The sequence below is a fragment of the Barbus barbus genome (assembly GCF_936440315.1).
Source record: "Barbus barbus genome assembly, chromosome: 22".
Lineage (NCBI taxonomy): Eukaryota > Metazoa > Chordata > Actinopteri > Cypriniformes > Cyprinidae > Barbus > Barbus barbus.
The window spans coordinates 4,767,483-4,789,381 of record NC_136750.1 but is presented as its reverse complement, the minus strand read 5'-3'; the positions used below and the strand labels follow the sequence as shown (position 1 = coordinate 4,789,381).

Genomic DNA, 21,899 nt, shown 5'->3' with positions numbered 1-21,899 from the left:
TAACCTTTTGCCTCTCGCGATAAGTCATGGCAAAGTATTTTGGAGGGATTTTGGCTATATTTACAAAAGCAACGAGGAGAGCCACTTCAGAAACGTTCATGGCGCGGCTGGAATAAACAAGTATTAACTAGAGTGGCCGCATTCAGCTTCAGTGGCCGTATCAGAGCCACACTGCACCGCAGATGTGTGCAGTCTAAATTGTCTATGCATTAATGGCAAGGAAAGCCCCTTATAGCTACTTGAGAGCAGCCACGTATAAAGTGTTTCTTGGAGGTTATAGTACATTGAAGAATGATCATATGACTTTATGTACGCTGTGTGACCTGTATATGCGAAAAAAACATCTCCATTGCAGTTTTGCGAAATATTCCTTTTTCGAATTGCCTGAAAAACCATGTAATTTCTGTTTTGTGAAATTGACGCATTTACATTAGACGTATTTTCAGTTCGCAATTTTAATTTGCGCAATTTGAAGTTCAGATGAAATTTTCGGATTTAGTCTGCAAGATTAGAGTAATGATGCTGAAAATTTGGAATTACCAATACAGGATTAAATTACATTTTAAAAATATACTATTAAAAACTGTTCTTTTAAAGGGTAATAATATTTCACAATATTACTGTTTTTGCTTTATTTTCTTGTCAAATAAATTTTGGTGAGCATATGAGACTTTCAAAACAAAAACAAATCTTACCGAACTTTTGAACAGCAGTGTAAATGGTAAAATCCAACATTTTTTAGAAAATATTAACTCACAAAACATAACTACACTAATAAATTACAGTCAAGATGTCAATATTGCATTAAAAATGCTGAAGAAAAAGCAAAAATATGAAATTATAATGCTTTTGCAAAACACACATGAAAAACCAGCTAGTAGCAAACCGGAGTATGTGTGATTAAAGTCAGCAGGCCCATTTGTGGCCTATTTCAGGGGGAGGTGTGTCTGTGTTACTACTTATACACACCGCAGTGGCCAGCACTGTTTATTCTGTTACTCAATCTCATTGAGAGTGGAAGAGAGAGAAAAAAAGACAGAAAGAAAGAAAACTTCAAAGGGCCGGCTGTCGAGGACAGGCAATGAAAACCATGAGGTGATCAGGAGGTGGACTCTAACTCAATTTCATAAATAATTTATTGACATAACATAACCTCCCTTAACCTTACAGAAATACTACATAAACTAAAACAACACAGCGCTGCTGGTCTCATTACTACATATCTAAATATAATAATAACAACAGTAGCTGCAAAAGAAATTGATACTTACAAAAGCAACAAAAATATACACCTTAAAAAAAACATTGTAACCGTTTTGGATACTACAGTAATGGAAATTCAATAGTTCTCTTAGTAATCATTCAGTACTTTGGTTCTCAGCAGCCCCAACAAGTATATGGACAAAAACTAAAACCTAGTCCAGGAAGTAAACAGGAAGTGGCACTTACTATGCAGACTGTTCTGCTGTCGGTTCCTCCACAAGCACATGACAATGAAAACCAGCAGAATGAGCACCATGACGCCCAGAACGCAGCCCACGATCAGGTAGAGCAGGCCGCCCGGCTGGCTGGGTGTATCTGCGGGGAAAAAGCCTGGAGGGGTTATGGGGCGCTGGCTGGGCACACCTGGAGGTTGACGGGCTGAAGGGAAAAAAAATGGAAAAAAGTCAGTTTGAAGGGATGAAACATCTAGATGTCTTTCAAGAGAATATGTCACAAGTACTACACTTATTGGTTACTGATTTAGTGTTTTTTAACACTTATAAAAAGAAATGCTGCTTGCCCTGGCAAAATTCATTGACAATACTGAAAGCCCAAAGCATACTTTGGTTTTTACACATACACTAGGACATGTGAACAGTGTGTAGTGGGTATAAGGTGTTTGAGCAATAAGCTGTTTGAAGTGTTTTAGTGCACTCCTATACAGATGATAGAATGTTTGGAGTGGATTTTGGTGTCAGTGAATAAATGGGAAAACCATTACTTATTTGAACTAATCAAATAAGTAATGTTTCTAGTTTCACAGAACTAATCGTTGCCTGGGATGCGTAATGCGTACGTATGTATGAGGCGGAGCTATATAAATAGGGGCGAGACACTTTTGGGGTAAGGGCGTGTTTGTTTTGGTGATTTCAAATGTCAACATTGGCTACCAGAAATTGTTTACCCCACCTTTAATGACGTAGAGTCAGTTTCCATGCCCTCTCAAGCTACATAACATTTGTATGCATAATATGCATCTTTTGCAATATTTTGTTTCTATATACATAACACATTTAAATCAATATATTTATATTTCTTCATTGTTTTCAATTCAGTTATGTAATACACAATGCTTTGTAGTTATTTCTCTCATTGAAGACATTAAGCACACAGTATTGTACCATTGTCTTTTTATTTTTGGTCTGATTTTCAAATATTTTTAGCTTCAAATCAAAATTCTGTAATGTTCTGATTCACTTCGTAACTGGTTGGTTTGGTTAATGGCTTATGACTCTGAAAGAAAGACTTTTTAAATATCCCTGCAGGAAAAATTATTGGTAAAAAATACAAGCACTGTTGCACTCTATATTTGCAAGGATGTTCTGTGTGGTTGCTAGGCCATTGCTAACCTGCTATGCTGTTTGGAATGATTTTAGCACATTTACTATGGTTATGGATTCTTTCTTGATCACAAGAGAGCCTACAGCAAGCCTACAAAATAATATTCTACTCTATGGATTATCTTTCCTCTCGTTTGTTGTGTTACATGAAAAAAAAAATTGTTTCAATTGCTTAGAAAAACAGCTCTCCTCAACAAGCTGCGAGATTTGATGAATCATTCATGTCTGTAGAACTAATGGGGCAGGATAAATTATGCACCGTTTAACACTAATGCTCTAAAATTTAGGGGTTTGTTCAAATCTCTAACCCAAGTATAAGAAATAATAAAGCACCACATAACAATGCAACTGTTGTCAGTCCTAAAGCTTGTGGTAGCAGCAGGTCTGTTTGCACTCCATGATTTTTATTTGCTCTGGCTGTGAATGACACTCTGGTTTGATTTCAACAGTGCTGCATTAGGGCAGTTATCAGTGAATGATGTCAAGGAGACGCAGCACAATGTCTCTCTTTGTCTAGCTACTAATAAAACGATAGCTCGCTCTCCTCTGTCATTACCGCAGGGGCTTTATGGGATCCTGTCTACATGTTAAATATAGCGTTCCTGTGACGGTACTTCAGCTTCTCACCTTTGGTCTCACAGATCATGACGTTACTATATTCGCTCTCGCCGCCGTCGTTAAAGCACTGCATCTTGATGTCGTACGACGTCTCGGGTTGGAGTTGACCAATCAAGTGCCAGAATTTGAAGCCTAGGAGAAGGAGGCGGGAAAAGAAAAGCAATGAAAGAGACTCCGCTGAATGAGAAGGGCTTTTCTCAAAGCATGTGTTGTTCTCTCCAAACCACAATTCATTTTCTCAATTGCACACACACACACACTCTCTCTCTCATTCTCACAGTGTCCCAGAATGATTCAGACAGTTGCTTTCCTGCAAACAGCCTCCTTATAAGGCAGCTTAACATTTGTTCTGGCCTGGCTCCAGTATTCCCACTGAACACACTCAGGGCCCCGAGTACACACACACACACACACACACATATCGTAGCAGCCGCTCGCCACAGTCACTCGTGTATGTTGAGAGCCAGCTCTCTAATTACAGTTTGTGCCACAATATTTTATTTGTGTAGCTCACTTCTCTTTTTAACACAGCGAAGGCATGGTGTACACTAAATGACCAGCTGCTGTACTGCATAATGAGAGAGAAAAACGCAAAACACACAGACACATGAAACTTTTTCCTCTGCACACACAACTTCCCACACTGTTATTCAGCACCACTGCTGAATCAATTGATGAAATGATATATAAATTGTGAGTTTTCAGTCAGAATTGAATGTGATGAGATAAAAGTTAGAGTATAACAAAATAATACAAATATAATAAAACATCTACAGCATTGTTTTTGCTGGGTATTCATTAAAATAAATATACAGCACAGCTAGTGTAGTCTGATTCAGGAACAAATGACTCTTATGAACCGATTTGTGTAATGAATCAGTCAAAATGACTTACAAAGGTTTGAATCAACCTCCCAAAATAAATCAAAGTGGTTACATCTGATTGGACGTTTATAAAAACATGTGGTTACAGACACTTTAACTAAAGAATTTTATTTTTTTTGTTAATTTAATATAAAAAAGTTGAAATATATGATTAAAGGACAGTTTTATTGATTATGCATTTAAAGTTAGCATAAAATTAACCCTGTAAAGCCTGACATAAGCCAGTCAGAATTTTTTATTTACGGAACATTGAACATTTAGACAATTTTTAATTTTTTTTAAGGGTATTATTATGGCTCATTAATAGGATTTTGTTTTTTATTATTATACTAAAAGGACTTTTACTTGCTAAAAAAATAAACAATCAATCAATATAGTGTGCACAACAGGTTTTTCTGCAATGTTTTGATCATGTTGATAATTTAGCGGCTTCAGAAAATAGTGTATGCATTAGGGTTTATAGGGTTAAAATGACCCTATTTACTTTCATAATTCAAATCCTAATTCATGATCCAATCAATTTTTTATGATTAAAATAATGTCACATTTTTTTCCTGTTTCACTTACAAATATGTCAGATTATGAAAGTAAAATGGGTTGCAAAAAGCATTTCACATTGACTTTAAGACCAACAATTTGTAGGACACACTCCTGAGGTTTCTGTAAACGCAGAGACGTATGAAGTCATCTTGTCTGCCCAGGATGTTTCTGACAGCTTGTTTTGTGGATAGGCGAGGAGAGGTTTGAGGGGCCAATGTGAACAGAGAGAAAGAGGGGGTAAAAAGTAAAAATAGGAGGCGGAGGAGAGGCGACGGCAGTTAACATTCCTCTCAGAAACTTGAGCGGTCAGTGTTGGGTTTCAGTTCAGGCACATTAGTATGGCAGCCATTTATTAAAAACACATTTTATACAGACTCATTACTCTGAGCGCACAACTCACTACACATCAATCAACAGATTACGCTTTCTTTGTCCCGCCCCCTCTGAAACTGAATATACATTACACACTCTCTGGAATACCTCATTCTGATTGGTCAATTGTAGCACTTATCTGTCAAATACTTGTAATATCTAATAAACTGACCACTGTCCCAGGCAACTGATTTCCTGTACAGCTGTGTTAGAGTATTTCTTCTCAAAGAATGAAATTTCAATATTTCACATCCGTTTGTTTATGTATTATGTATAAGAAGCCATGAAATGAGAGCAATAACAGAAGAAAGATACCATGATCTCACCTTCCACCACATCTCTCTTGTAATCACTGTCATTGTCACTGTCTGTTGGCCGATAGTAGATGTAGAATCCCTGGATGGGTGTGTTGTTATTACTGGAGGGAGTGTACTATGAAAGAGAGTAGAAAAAAAGCTAATTATATATATTTGTTCTTCAATATATACTATGCCATCAAAGATAAGAACCTAACTAGTTTAAATAGAATCAACACATCCTGCTCAGCTTAAAAAGGCCATAATTGTACACATTTGCATCACTTTATTTTCTGAAGTCTACTAATAATGTTAGTCATGGTTTCTTGCACCATGAACAGTCATAATTTAGTTTTACATGACCACTTTCACTAAACCTTAGAATGATACACTTTTTTGGAACTGTCACTTTAAGACTTCTAGACAACAAGGACCTCGGTTATGATTGGCTAACTTTTTAGTTAAAGAGTTGGTTAAGACAAACATAAAATTTCTGTTTTTATTTATGCACCCTCATGTCATTCCAAGCATGCATGAGATTTAGCAGAGTGTTCTTCGTGTTCTCTTCCATGCAATGAAAGTGAATAGGGACGAACTCTAAAAAAACGCACGTTAAAAGTCCTGTAATGGAATGTTCACACGTGCCAGTGTCCAATTTACAAAAATAATTAAATCTTCATTCACTTGATTCAACACTCGATTCAATCCAGTATCCCGATTATCAGTCAGTAATTACAGATTTTGATTTGTTTCTCACACATTTTTGTATGACCTGAAATTAACTGAAGGTTTGTGGACTACTTTTATGATGTTTTCGTGTTATTTTTTTAACTGTGCAGAAAAGAACAACCAGTACATTCTTCCAAAATAATTTCCTTTTCCACAAAAGAAAGTGAGACAGGTTTGAAATGACCTGAAGTAAAGGGCAAAATTTTCATTTCTAGATGGACTACTCCTTTAAGACACATCAAACCTTTTCTTCTCATGCATGTCTTCTAAAAATAGCTTAACTCGCTCAGTCCGTTCCACTCGTTAAGGCAGGATAAGGATTCCTAATCTGCTCCTAAACTCACACACACACTTTTTCCTGCAAAACTGCACCAGTAACATTGCCAATTACAGGTCTGTTTGGACATTCTGGGGTGGCTCTCAGGGGCTGATGGGAAAGCTACTACACTGCGCCTGGAAAAGTGCACACACCAATACTCTGCTAACGTGCTGAAAAACACTTCAGCACAACTGGCACTGCAGAGAAGAACAAACCAGGGAGTGAACTTGTTATGTGGTTAGTTCTGGACAATTTTTACACTCATTTTCAAATAAAGCATGAAATGTGAGTGTAATTAAATTGGCCATTAGCTATAAAAGGCATATGTCTAAAACATTAAAACACACACACATGCTAATTTAAACCCCTGAGCTGCTAATATGAGGCTCAGGGTTATTCCTTCAACAGGCCAGACACAGAAACAACATTTGTTTATACAAGTGGTGAGACCCTTTTTAAGATTAATGTGCTAATAATACACATACAGAAGCACGGAATGATAGAAAAACTCACAGTTTATTCAGTGATGAGTTATTGAGTGCCTGACAGAAACTGTTCCAAAACCTAGTGAGCTGCCTCGCTGTCTACTGCCTCTACTCGCAGCTGCTTTTATTTTAGCCAGAACAATAGTATGTTTTGTTGCCTACTGTCAGCCTTTGTGTCAGCAGTGCACCTTAAAATGGGCAGCTCAGTCAGTGTGCTTTATTTGGCAGATAGTGTAAATGTACCGCATTCGTGTGCCTGTTCACAAGTGTACTCACAGTCCAGCGTAACATGATCTGAGTATCGCTGACAGCGTCAGTGAAGGAGATGTGAGGGCCAGTGATAGGACGGTTTGAGACGGGTGGACTCGACAGGGAGACCTGGTACGGCCTGGAGGTGGCGCTAGCAGGGCTTTCACCATAGTTATTCATGGCAATGACACGGAAGCGGTACGTGGAACCTGTCACGAAAAGATTTATTAGACCAAATGAGATTTTTATATGTTAGTAGTATGCCAATCGTACATTTAGGTCCCCAGTAATTTGGTTTTCTTAGGTTTGCAGATTTTCAAGTGCATGTCATGTGCAACTGGATTTACACACAGACATTGTTTTGGGATGGAATAAAATGTGTGTGTGGGGGGGTTAATTACTAGCCAATAACAAAACAGTATTTCCATTACTTTTTAATATTTAATAATTATTAATTAAAATACAATTTAATTAACCATGCTTATTAACATAAATAATGCTAACACTATAGTGTATTCTTACTATTAACTAGGTGCTTATTAGCATGCATATTACTACCATATTGGCTGTTTTTTAGTACTTATAAAGCACATATTCTGCATGACCATTATCTACGTCCCTTAATCCTACCCCATACCTAAACTACCTTACTAACTACTAATAATAAGCAGTAATTATGAGTTTATAAAGGTAAAAGTTGTAGTAAATAGTTATTTAATTGTGAGAATTGGACCTCAAACTGAAGTGTGATGGTCCAATTCTCACTATTAACAAACAATTAACTATGACTTTTGCCTCAAATTCCTAATTTACTGCTTAATAATAGTTAGTAAGATAGTTGTTCAGTTTAGGTACTGGGTAGGATTAGGGAAGTAGAATATGGTCATGCAGAATGCGTGCTTTGTAAGTATTAATAAACAGCCAATCTGTTAATAATAGGCAGGCTAATAAGCAACTGCTTAACAGTGAGAATTGGTCCCTAAACTAAAGTGTCACCAGTGTGACCCAAATAATATACACTGCCAGTCAAAGGTTTTTCAATAGTTAAGGTCTTTTGCTCACCAAGCCTGCATTTATTTGATCCAAAATACAGCAAAAGCAGTAATATTGTGAAGTATTTTTACTATTTAAAATAACTGCTTTCTATTTTAATATATTTTAAAATGTAATTTATTCCTGTGATCAAAGATGAATTTTTAGCATCATTAATAAATATGTTGAATAAATAAATAAATGCAGGCTTGGTGAGCAGAAGAGACTTCTTACTGTTCAAAAACTTTTGACTGGTATTTTATTTAAATAAAAGGTCTGGGAATCAACCTGTAGAAATCCTGGTGTGACCTTACCTGGTTCCAGGTTGCGCACTTCCACAGACAGTTTGAGTGGTGAGATATTATCGGCTGCGATGATCCAGTCCCCACTTCTGCCCTGCTTCTTGTACTCCACGCGAAAGGCCGTGATTGGAGAGCCCCCATTGGCTCGTGGGATCCAAGTGACATAAACAGAGCTTTCTGTCGCCATAGAGATAGTGGGGCGGTCGGGGGCCTCGGGAACTTAGGGATGAAACCAACCAATTAGAAGTTTGAAAAAATTAAAAATAAACGCAAACTATAAGATCTAATTATTGTGTCTTCCAAAAATAAACAGCAGTTTTCATGTCAAGTGCAAGATGCAACCTCAACAATCAATCAGTGAAAAGACCAAAAGAGCAGACAAAAATAAAATAAACCAACACACACACACAACAGACCGACAGCATGCCAGAGTCAATTGAGCACTTACTGAATGGGCTCTGAGCCATAGACACAGAGACGCAAGCAGAGAGAGAAAGACAGAGCAAAATTTATGTGGCAAATAAAACTGGGTCCATACCCATTAGAATGTAAATGTGCACACACACACACACACACACACACACACTCAAACTCTAATTACAGAAATGCATCTCACACATCTGTGAGTCGTCCCTGTGCATATTATAAGATTATTTCACCCAAACTGAATATTTACTCACCCTCATGTTGTATTTTGTCATGGAATACAAACATTTTGAAGAATCTTCTTGCACTCTTTATCATATATGAAAGCATATTATGACCAGAAAGTTATTGTATGGCTTCAGAAGTGTAAACTTCTGTGTAGTTTTTTTGGTGCCTGGTCACAATATGGTTTCACTCTAGGAAGAAATAAGCATGAACACTCTTCAAAATATCTCCTTTTGTGCTCCACGGAACACATATGAGAGCATTTTCATTTTTTGGTGAACTACTCTTGGAGGGTAAGTTGATTACTGATCATTAGTAAGCAGAAGACAGACCTTTGTGGTGTAATAGTGTTGTGGGACGTCCCCCTACCTCTGTCATGTATGACCACTCCGTAGTAAGTGTTGGTGGTTTTATCTTCTAGTGCTTTCTCTGGAAGAGACACAATCGGAGCCTTGGAGGGGTTCTTATTAGAGGAAGTCCTCTCTGAGAGGAAGAGAAAGAAAAGTTATGATTTGATTTGCCGCTGTTGCCTCTGGCTTGCTTAGTTGGGGACACTTAATTTCCAGCGATATCATCGACTTGATTGCACAGATACTATTTAAACTGAACTGAGCTGGATGATGACATCTCTAAATTCAATGATGAACTGCCTTTAACTGAAAATTGATTTTTTTACTATTGTCCTTTTGCATTATTGACACACTATGTTCCTATTTAATACTGTTAAGTGCTTTGACACAATCTGTATTGTTAAAATCGCTATATAAATAAAGGTGACTTGACTTGATTCATAATGTTGCTGTTGGTGATCATGCTGTATTATGCTGGAAAACATGGTTGGTGTGCATTATGAGCAGCAAGTGGCAAAGGCAAAAGTTATTTCCTATGCTTACTTTAAATCTAGAACATGCAGAAAATATAAAAATATTTGAAAATGCAATTTTATTACTGTAAATTATGTAAAATGTAAATTAATTACTTACAATTGCTATATAATATAATATAAATCACATACATTACCATTTAATAGTTGGTAAGAATTTTTCTCTTATGCCAACCAAGGCAGCATTTATTTGCTCAAAAATACAGTAAAAATATTAATATTGTAAAATTGTATTATATTTTACAATATTACATATTTATTAGATTATTGTGAATGGTGGTGTATTTGTAATAGAACATTATTTTTTTTCCAACCCAAAACACAATTCTTGACCTATTTTCCACTGCTCAGATTCACAGAATTATGATCTAGTTCTGATGTAATCAAAGCCAAATAGCTTTGGAAAAGTGAAAATGAGCTTCAGCTGGGTAAAATGCAAACTGTATTCTCACCCTTTCCAGTGCGGAAGGTCAACATGGCGGGCTGGCCCTCTCCTGCAGCGCTGCGGGCCACCATCAAAACCTCATACAGGCTGGACGGCTCCAGCTCAGACAGGGGCAGGGACTTCTCGCTGCCTGGCACCCGCACCGTGTGCCAGTTCCCCACCACATGTCCCATGTCATCCACCTACAGGGACATTCAGCACACGCGCAGTCAAGACACAGTCTTACCTTATGTAGTGATCTCATACCCCTTTCAACCATCATATTCTGTCCCTGACTGCACATTCTGCACGTAAAATTCAACAAAGAACAGTAACGTCTTTCTTATTCTCCTACTCTGAATCATAACAAAAGATCAACCCACTCAACTATTCCTTCGAGCACAAGCCGTGTCACTTTTTCCTGAGCCAATGTGACAAACACTGCCAATGTAATCTTGAAAAGACCCAGAGCAGTTTTATTAGCCAAGGGAGCTTATTATTGAAGAAAACACAGGCTTTTAAAGAAGAAATGACCAACTTCTTACCAAAACGCTCTTGGCTGGCAGATACTGCTGAATTGTGTTAGCGCTGACTTTTACAGTAAACGGCACAGGGCGTTGTGCTCATTCTCAAATCTAATAACTATAAATCTGACCTGATAACTAACGCCAGGGGAAAGAAGAGGGTGGAGCCGATTCAGTCATTCTTGACGAGGTAATTATTATCTACATTTTGTGCCCCTCTTAAAAAGTACCTCAGTAAAACATTCATAATGATTTCTTACCTTGCGGTATTTAACAAAGTATGCATTGATAGGGATGCCCCAGTCCCGACCTGCACGCCATTCTAGATTATACATGTTGGGTTTGTGCGTTTGCGGTGGGCTGATTATGATTGGTGCTTCTGGCGTAGGTTGGTCGCTGATTCTCTCAGTGGGCAGTCCTGTAGTTTCACCAATCACCCCCTCGCGTATGGAGAGGAACAGTTCATCACCCTCATCACTCTGGATAGGGTGGACAGAAGGCTGCGTCTTCATGGGAGCTCCAGACATGGAACTAGACTGGGGTTCTATAGGGCAAAAAAGAACAATTTTGGTCATACCTCTTCTCTTTTTTTTTTTTTTTTTTTTAATTTCCAGATATACTTTTTATTTTTTAATAGTTATTTTAATTATTCTTAAAGGGATAGTTCACCCAAAAATTAAAATGTTATGTTTATCTGCTTACCCCCAGGGGATCCTAGATGTAGGTGACTTTGTTTCTTCAGTAGAACACAAACAAAGATTTTTAAATCGTTGCAGTTAGTCAGTCATATAAATGTTAGTCAATAGGACCCACTGCTTTGAGAGTAAAAAAAAAAAACATACACAGACAAAACCAAATTAAACCCTGCGGCTCGTGACGATACATTGAGGTCAGGACAGTTGGATATTGTGGTGGATCAGAGGTACAAAATGATATAATTACTGTTCAGTTTCATGCACAGACCGACTGTTTCGTGTCTTAAGACCTCAATGTATCGTCACGAGCCGCAGGGTTTAATTTGGTTTTGTCTGTGTATGTTTTTTTTTTACTCTCAAAGCCGTGGGTCCCATTGACTGCTATTACATGACTGACAGACTGCAACGGTTTGAGTTAAAAATTAGTTTGTGTTCTACTGAAGAAACAAAGTCACCTACATCTAGGATCCCCTGGGGGTAAAGCAGATAAACATAAAATTGAAATTTTTGGGTGAACTATCCCTTTAAATGTTATTTATTTTACCAGTACAATATTTTAAGATGATGTTATTACAGTGTAATTACGCTGTAGCAAATAATATTAATTAACAACATTACAATAGTACTTAATACTAGTTTCTATAGGGTTAAGGTTAGGGTAAGGTTTAGGGGTAGGTGCTTGTAATTTTGCTTTTCAGATAGTATATAAGTTCATTAAAAAGCTATGGCACTTTGACTGGCAATATGCGAGGCTGGAAACTACTTTTCCAAGTTTTAGTTTTCCACTGGCATTAAAATAAAAAGCCGGAAACCTCCAAGGGAACATCCAATAAAGCTCTATTATTAATTAATTTATTTTTATTAAACCCCACCAGAATGGTCCACTTAGGAATCTGTGCTTCTGACACTGGCTTGGCAGCCGATCATCTGAGCAGAATATTTGTGAACTTGGATTTACTGAAAGGCGACTTAAACTCATATACATGTGGATTCCTTTTACATGCGAATAGCTGTTCACCATGCATGTTGTATATATGTTACAATTTCATGTCACCGCAGAGTAAGGGTCAGCAATAGCAATTGAGTAATCCTAGTTTAACATCTGAAGAGCAGTTGTAGGAGAGGTGAGTTTCGTTGCTGGTTCTTAGGGTCTCTCATTCATAGTTGTTGGGTGTGTGGCACTGGTTTACCTTACAAAACAAACAGCCCCAGAGTCAGTAACACTAGAGCTCAAACTGGGCCCAACGCCAGCCACCACACATTCCACCCTTCGGCCATTAAAATACCAGAGCGAATCAGAGCCCTACATCAGCTCACAAACCCACCTTCCAATCATGTTCTGTTTGAGCTATAGGGCTAGCCATGAATGCTTTATGGGTAAGCTACGGTCTTACACCTGGCATCTGAATGAATGAAGAGTACTAAGCTTTTATATGTTTAAAGAAATTTTCAATGTAACAATGTGTTACACTGAAATGTGACTCCCAGGTCCACCTTTAAAAGTAAGCCTATGGGCCTGTCCCAATAGCAACTCTTGCGTGCATATGTCTGGAATTGCACAAGACTGTCCCAGATCTGAAAAATGCCAAACCTCAGTGCCCTCAACACACACTATTAAGTCCAAATCATCTCTAAAACCGCTTAGGAACATTATTTAATGTATCCCATCATTCATTTTCAGGAACTCACCTGCCATGAGAATTCCAGAAAGTTACATTTTGCATACAAGTTACATACAATTTTTGGTAGCAAAACATAATATTTTCTTGGTGCAGAGATTAGTATGTGTATTTTGTAAAATGTTTGCAACTGTATGATCTACTAAACAGACATTTCGATAAGTGTTGAAAATTAAAATGTGTATGTAAAGCAGAGTCAAAAGTGAGAACTTTACTTGCATTGTTACAACATTATGATGTAAGTCTGTCCCATCAGGTAATAAAAAGTTGTACACATACTTGCAGTCTTCATGCTTACTTGGTGCTTACCAAGTGTTCATATAAGTAGATGAGTGATCAAGTGCACAGGCTGCAAGTGTGGGTAGTTAGACAGACCTACTGTCTTTTTTAATAGGTAGTTCACCCAAAAAAAAACTTTATTCAACAATTTCTTCTCTTCCATGTAAGTCTTCGATGCCCGTTCAAAATTCGATTTTTTATTGGATTTATTTTAACAATATCCTTTCTATATTGTTGGGCCTTGAGCTTGTCAGTTATGTTGCATCTGACAGGTTTGGAACGACATGGGGATAAGTAATGGCTGAATTTTCATTTTTGGGTGAACTATCCTTTTAACTATTCTATCATCCACCAGACAATTTGATGTATAATTAATTTCTGTAAGACAAACACTACTGGAGCCTTATACATCGGTTAGGGGTCTGTTCAAATCCCTAAATGTAAGTATGAGCAATAGTAATAGCGATGCTTGCCTTAGAAAACACCACTGATGAAGGCATGATACAGTAAATATTGTTCTGACTCTTTGATCTTCTCTCTTCTTCTGTACAGTAGGTCTTTCTACTTTGTGACTCACATGTGCCTGAATATGTGTGATCATTAATGACTGGCGTGGTGAGAGGAACAATCAGGCCTCAGACTGCGTTCGGGCTGTTCATCATCTCGACTCACCCACTGTCAAAATGGTCTCTGCCATGGCAGAGCCAAGCTCACTGGAAGCCTACCATGTGTACTGCCCAGCATGAGCGGCAGTCACAGCCTGAATGTACAGGTTGCTGCTGCCAGGACGAGACAAGGTAAGCTAGTTAGCGTTGTCAACTGGCGACCTGCCTTCCGCTGGGTGTTGAAGTAGCAGGACGGAATGTGTGGTGATTGGACCGACAGAGTTGTACCAGCGGATAACAGGAAGTGGTTTTCCACAAGAGAGAGTTACAAAGTCACCCTCCACATAGATGCTGCTTTCAGGAGGGAACAGGATTGTGGGATTGGAATCTGGCTTGGAATTTGTCATCTATCAAAATTTTGCTTTTGTGGTCTTTTAGTTAAAGGTGGGGTACGTAATTTTTCAAAACCGCTTTAGAAAATGGAGTCGGGGCCGAGTACCAAAACAAACTTTTAGCCAATCAGCAGTAAGGGGCATGTCTACTCATGATGTGGAGGAGAGAGCGTTCAGTGCACAGGACGGACATTAGCCGAGCCGAGCGACGACAGAAAGATAGAGATGGCGGATATAGATATATATAACGATAAGGCAAGAAGTAAGACCCATGTAAATATCGGATCAGCTTTCCAGCGCTGGAGAGAACTCCAGGAGCGGAAGGCCTGAGATCGGACGCCAAGGTTGCTTTGTTTCTTCTTGATAAGTGAGTAACGTGCCGCGCCACAGCAGCTAAACTCTGCCTACTCTGGACGCAATAAAGCGACCATTGAAAATCATTTGAAATTTGTGTCAGCACTATGGTTGGCCAAAATTGGCATCGGACGATGTCTGCAGTGAAATAATAAATAATCAATACTGAGCGTTCACTAGACGACCTGATCAATTGATCGTACTGTAAATTCTGCTTTATCAAGCTAATTCTATTAACTTATCCAAATATTATTATTAATTATTAATTAATATTCCCCCTTGAGCTAAGATTACTACAGGCTATATACAGTATAATTATCCAATGATATAATTGCGAGACAAATTAGGATACTTAAATATATATTTTCCTCCCATCATGTATTTATTCCCTTTTGGGGTCTCGTAGTAGGCTACACGGCATTTTCTTTCTGAACACGGTACTGGGATTGCGGAGGGGTGGGGGAGGTTTGCGTGGAATCACGATGCCGGCTCAACATCGCGATGTCTATAAGCCATCGGCGATGGACGATGGCATCGTCTATCGGCCCAACCCTAGTCAGCACGTCATAAATAGAACGCGGCAGCAGTTTTCTGTTGGGGATTTGTCGCGTTGCGCAGCATCCAGTGTAGACAGCATCACTGATTATAATGACTTCTATAGTATTTTGTTGCGCCACGCGTCCGGTTTTGCTTTGTTTCACATAACTAATCGTTGCCTGGGTTGTGTACGCATGTGTGGGGTGGAGCTATCAAAATAAAGGCGAGACCCTTTTGGGGTAGGAGCGGGTTTGTTTTGGTGATTTCAAATATCAACTTTGGCACACCAGAAGTCGCTTACTCCACCTTTAATCATTGAGGTCTGATGTACTCCAAAAGGTGGATGAAATTAACTTGTAGCATATAATGCATTTAAAATGTATTTATTTTTCTAATATGAAAACAAATTAAAAAATTATCTTGTTTAGAGGGTCATATACAAATTTTTTGTCTAATCGAATGCTCTCTAGAATGAGATTCCACCTGTCTTTGACTGACAACAGCAAGCAGCAAATCACAGTTCATTGTCGTGACAAACTGAAACCTACTGGCTACAAAAAAATACAGGAAATTAGACTGCACGTCAAGACATTTCATGGTGTCTTTAAAAACACAAGTACGGTCAATATCCTCAGCTAAATCTAAAGCATTAAATCCACAACGTGTTTTCCCAGGCCCAGAGCTGATCACGTCTAATGCAGTTTCTTCTTTTTCCAGCAGCCTACGGATCACGTAACTATCTCAAATCTTGCCGTTAAACATAAGCAACTCCGCTTTTACACTGACCTGCATTTTATCAGTGCGAAATAAATCACCCTTGTAGCCGAGCCAGGAAAAAAGTGATACAAGCCAACATTTAGAAAAGACCTCCGTCATGTTTTATCTACTCTGAAGTCTGCATATCTCTAAGCTTATCAATCATGTTTGGAGACACAGAGCAAGGCTGAGGAATAGCCTCAGAGGAGGGCAGGGGAGGGTTATGCATGTGAGAGAGATGTGTATTAATAAATATAGGGCTAGTTGTGTGTGATGTTGACAGCTGGGTGGTCTGGTCCTCGTCATAACCTTGTGCAGTTACTCCTTACATTCCGCTGTCCAAGAGCTTATCCCCAACAGCACGCACAAAGCTCACTCTCACAGCCTTCTCATTGCCAGCCAAATACACCCACCCCAACTCCCCCTTCTCCAGCCAAACTCCAGCTAAACTCTCTACCCTGCTGGAAGAATATACTGTCCCAACTCACTGTAAGGTAAACCTGTGTTTTCGGCTACTTCAGCTAGTAAAATTCTCTTTTATTGATTATCCAGGGTGTTGTGGGTAGTTGTCAGGCTTTTATTCCGGTGTTCTGGATGGTTACTATAGGGTGCATTGGAGCATCGTCTTACCTGATTCGACACTGAGTCTTCCCGCTGATTGTGCAGAGCTAATTCCATTGTCAAACAGGCACTGGTAGATTCCCTGATCTTGAACCATTACTGAAGGGATGTGAAGGGAGGGGCCAGCGATTTGGAGGCGAGGTGGAGTCGCGAGAGGGGTGGCGTTGAGGAGCCATGTAATGTTGGGGGTTGGACTACCATTGGCAGCACAGGTAAATCTCACAGAGGAGCCCACTGTCACAGCCTGATCTGACAAACCTTGCAGGACGCTTACTTGCGCTGTAATGAGGGGAAGTGTTGGAATTAATATACACATAACGTAATAATACAACTATTCTCCATAAACTACTAATTGTGTGTTTCTTTGGGATATTCCTACTTAATATTTCAACATCTGACATTTTGTTGCTCGTTATTAGGAAGTATGTATAAAGTAACAAAAATAGTAATGCTAGCATTTGTTGTACAGGCGTATACACATTTAGAGACAGGTTATATTATTAAGTTTCCAAGTTGGACATCATGTCCCATTTTATTGCATATTTCCTGTATATGAAAATTGGAAATTCTGACTTTCACAGTTGAATGAGACAGAATAATTCAGACCCTTCATGCAAGGAACATTACCCAGTGCTGTTGAGCTTGAGAAGAACCTGAACTACATAGATTAAGCTGCCTCAAACCTTGGTAACATGATGGGATATTAATATTAATTCCTTACCAAGCACATTCACAGTGTAGTTGACACTGACCACAGCTCCATGATCAGTCAGAACAGAGCAGCAATAATGTCCTCCATCACTCAGCTGAACATCATTCAACACCAGGTTGCTTTGCAACAACATCCATTTGGAGCTCAAAGAAAGCTCTGCTTCATCTTTAATCCATTTGACCTTTGAAGAACGACTTCCTGATACAACACACTCAAGGGTCAGAGATCCAGATTGGTCCACTGTAAGATTGCGAGCGGTGACGGGATAGATGATCCTTACAGGTGAAGGGCCTTCTGAATCTACATGAAAAGAAGGAGTGCAATCACATTATTCATTCATTCAGAAATATGAATATTTTAATTTACAGTATACACCCATTATCTAACAATAGAAAAAACATCTCAGAATAAATAGCTGCCGATTTTATAGCAAAACTTATACAGTATGAACTATATGGAATGTATAACTCAAATCTTTGCAACCAACCTCTGACTATGAGTTTTGTGCCATGAGCCTCTACTTGAGTCTCTCGGGTTAGAGGATTATAAGCACCACACTTATACATGCCCTGATGTTCTGAAGACACTGACACAATCTGAAGGTTCCCGGAGGGCAGGATTAAATACTCGTCTGAAAAACAGACAAAAGAACAATCTCTCAAAGTGTTCAACTGTATATTTATGTGTTTCTGGAGGGTTTGGCATTTGAAGCTGTCTGGTCTGTACCTGTAGACTGTTCCAGCCATTTCCCCCGTATCCGGAAACGTGGCAGAGCAGGTGGATTGCTACGAGGAAGTGGGCATTTGATAAAAGCGGTTTCGCCCTTGTTTACAGTAAATGTCCTCCGATGGGTCTCGGCAAACCTCTCAATATCTGAATGAAGAAATCAAAAGAGTGCTCAATCGCTTCAAAGAAACACACATAAAATAACTTTTTACATGACTACATATAAAGAAATGATTTTCAGTTGAAGAAAGAAGCTGTGGAGTGACATGAGAGAAATGAAACTAGAACACAGCTAGTTTCGGAATTGGCTACCTTTGACAATAGTCAGTTATAGAGTTTAGTAATCATTCTACAAACTCTGACCAAAGAATGTGGCAACTGACCGATCAGAATCAAACATTTGCAAGAGCTGTGTAATAAACTGGTATATTCATTCATAGCGGCAGCAGTTCATACAAAGACCTTCTGTCAAAGAGGTGTTTATATTGGATTGTGAGTGGCAGAGAACATGTGCTTTCCACTGAATAATGCAGCCTTATCTGCAACACTGATCAGGCCCTGGGTCGGCCGCCGGGGGGTTTGCGTCCGATAGGGCGCCCTTCCCGGCATCAGCTCTCGGTACGACACAGGAAGCCCCCAGGCTCATTAAGGATACTACTGAAGAGGTGTCTGGATAAGTGCCAGACTGAAAAGAAAGAACCATTTCCTTCCCCTCCAACACTCATCTACGGTTGGGCATTCTAACAGTGTTAATGGCTCGAGAAATCCGCCTTCTGATACTTCCTGTCTTTCTTCTCCAGCGACCTCTTTGAAGTGCATTCTTGTAAGAGTGTTGTTCTTACAGCTGCGCTGAAAGTGTATTTGTCAGCATACTATGCCTGTGATCAAATGTGCATACCTGCAATGCGCACTCGTGCATGCCGGCTGATGATGGAGCCTGTCTCGGACTGCGCCAAGCACTGGTAGGAGCCCGTGAGAGCCGGTTGGAGAGATGACAGAGAAAGGGAGCCTGGACTAAGTTCCACTCCAGACTGGTGGCTAGGGTCAAGTGGTTGACCCTGAAACAGCCAGCTGATTCTGGCGGTGCCTGGACGCACTGTGCAACGCAGGTGGACCACACTGCCCTGCTTCTGTACCACAGAGAGAGGCTCCACACGAAAAGAGAGAGACAGGACAGCTAAAGGAGAGAGACATGGGGTAAAAAAAAGGGAAAGAGATCAACAGACCATAATCCATAAAAATTCCTCCTACAGCTTGCTGAGAAGGCATTTTATGTCATTTTTCTCTTGGCATTTCAATTCCAATGGCTCGACACAGGTGTGTGCTAATGTTTTTTTTTCAGTATGTTACTAACATGGGCAGTTGAGGAGCAGGGTATGGCAGACGCACAGCACAGCGGACAATAATCTCAGGCCACTGTCCTCCATGACGCTGTTTCACCTCTGTGCACTAACCTGGGGCCTCACACACACACACTCCACACACACTGCACACCTGGAACACATAAAAACAAACATAATAAACAGTCATGGGCAATGCAATATTTGAAAAGACTGAACATGGTCAATGACAATTTAACATGGTTCATGCAACAGTTATAACAACAAAGGCTGTTACCAGCAAAACATGAAATGTGGACACTTTGCCATATATATTGTGTTGATTATAAATGAAAAAATACATAATTCTTCATAATTCTGTAAAGTGTATTTAAATACGGTCAGTAAATATGTGTCAAAGAGCTAGCAGAAAGAATGATCAAATTAGCTGAAATAACAATGTGCATATTAGTTATTCTAAGCGGTTTCAGTGAATCACTAGGTGGTTGATATGATGTGTCTCTCTAACAAAGATATGGTTTAAGTCACTCCTTTAATGCAACATTGTAATAATTTTTAGCTCATATTATTATTATTATTATTATTAGGTAATGTTAAAACCACCAAAAAAAAAAAGAAAAATCTCTTGAAAGGCCACAGCACATCTCCTCCCCATGAATGTAGCATTCATGACTATAAGGCAAATGACAACGGATGCAAAGAAGTGTATTACTTAGGTGTTTGCTCAGATTGCTAAAGTAGGAATGCCTCAACAAGTACCAATAATAAAACTTACCCAGAGGCCTACTCTTTCTACAGATAGCACTGTTCTCATCTTCTATCTGTAGCTGGTCGAGGAGTACAGCTTGTAGGAGTTAAAAAAACGTAACATTTCACAGTTAATCCTAAACAACACTTTCAGTAACCTTTACTTTATGACACTTCCCCTTACACATGCCTTGATCTCGTACAGCCTTCCCCCAAAGAGAAATTTCTTTCTGCTGATCTACGACCCATTCCCACAGAGCGCTTCTCCGGTGAAACAGAAATTCTTGAACTTCTACGCCCCCTCACCCACCCTCAACCTACAATCCTTCTTCTCCCTTGCGCTCTTTTGCCCCTTCATTTCTGCCCGTCTCCGATGGACTGCATTTGAAGAGTCTGCTTGTGGTCTACTCTTAATATCACTATCCTGTCACAGTGCACTGCTTTCTCACAGACTCACTGTAGCCTAAAGAGCCTCCACATGGCTTTCACACACTCACACACAGTCTCAAACGCCCTAAAAGAAAGACCAGGGGAGCGCCCAAAGGGTGAGACACGGAAAAGAGTGAAAGGATTGTAATTAGGAGCATTCCTCTTTGCTTTTGAACCCATCCCTCCCCTAGCGCCAGTCCTCTGTATCTGGGCGGCGTTAATCCGGAGGGCCTTTGATCACAGGCTCCTGGTCTGTGAGTGTAGTTTGGGCCGGTGGCTGCTGGACAATGGCCGCCCAGCTGTGATATTCACACTGTGGGTGCCATGGGGCTCTGTGCCCGGCCCAAAGGACAGGCCACTCGACTGGGTCAAATTAAAAAGGTTATGTCTGGGTGAGACCACTAAAGCTGAACAAGTCTGTGACAGGACACACACGCTCAAATTTACTCACATTCAAGCATACTAAATCCTTCTCTTGTGTCGCTTATTCCTTTTTAACGTTTTTCTTGAGCAGTGCTTGCTATAATATGTGGCATTACTAGCTACCATTTCTTATAGTGTGTTAAAAACCTGACAGCTGACTTAACTGATGAACAATAAAATGAGCAAAAAGAAAAATCCCATTACACGGAAGCACAAATCAGACTTATAGCTTGGATCCAAAGTCAGGAGGGGTCTTTTTGGTCAACCACCTAGCAACCATTCAAAACACCCTAGAATCCACCAAAACAATGCCCTGGGAACCATAACATTATGCTAAAACAAAAGCATATTAGCAACCATGCTGCAACTACCCACAACACCTTTGGACGAGTGCTGGACATAAAAATCTAGTTAATAGTTGCATTCTGAAAGAATCTATTATCCCATCATTCATTTTAGCTGCAGTGAGACCTACAAACACTCTTTGCAAACATCAAACATGCACATGCCTACATATCTCCCCCGCCCCCTGCAGGACCACTCAGAGGAAGACGAAGTAGGAAACACAGGAAATAATAAACTCTCCCAGCCTCCTGCTCACGCCCCCTCTAAAGCCAAATGTCAAGGGTCACCAGAGAGCAGAAAGTCAGCAGGTGTCTGGCAGTTGTGGCCCCGCCCACTTAAAAAAGCAGG

At 39.6% G+C, this 21,899-nt stretch overlaps 1 protein-coding gene across 2 annotated transcripts in view; it reads right to left on the bottom strand.

The window, feature by feature from the left end:
- Window positions 1-21,899, bottom strand: part of LOC306888606 (cell adhesion molecule-related/down-regulated by oncogenes-like) — a 40,414-nt gene that overhangs the window by 5,331 nt on the left and 13,184 nt on the right. For both annotated transcript variants that reach the window (XM_079447035.1, XM_079447036.1), the window contains exons 2-15: window positions 19,622-19,761; window positions 19,166-19,444; window positions 18,268-18,414; window positions 18,029-18,172; window positions 17,551-17,841; window positions 16,839-17,108; window positions 11,172-11,455; window positions 10,416-10,590; window positions 9,450-9,563; window positions 8,442-8,648; window positions 7,123-7,304; window positions 5,344-5,449; window positions 3,231-3,353; window positions 1,450-1,641 (exon numbers count right to left, since the gene is read on the bottom strand). In XM_079447035.1, coding sequence (XP_079303161.1) covers window positions 1,450-1,641; window positions 3,231-3,353; window positions 5,344-5,449; window positions 7,123-7,304; window positions 8,442-8,648; window positions 9,450-9,563; window positions 10,416-10,590; window positions 11,172-11,455; window positions 16,839-17,108; window positions 17,551-17,841; window positions 18,029-18,172; window positions 18,268-18,414; window positions 19,166-19,444; window positions 19,622-19,694 — 2,587 coding nt within the window. In that variant the 5' untranslated portion in view covers window positions 19,695-19,761. The remainder of the gene's footprint in view (window positions 1-1,449; window positions 1,642-3,230; window positions 3,354-5,343; window positions 5,450-7,122; window positions 7,305-8,441; window positions 8,649-9,449; window positions 9,564-10,415; window positions 10,591-11,171; window positions 11,456-16,838; window positions 17,109-17,550; window positions 17,842-18,028; window positions 18,173-18,267; window positions 18,415-19,165; window positions 19,445-19,621; window positions 19,762-21,899) is intronic.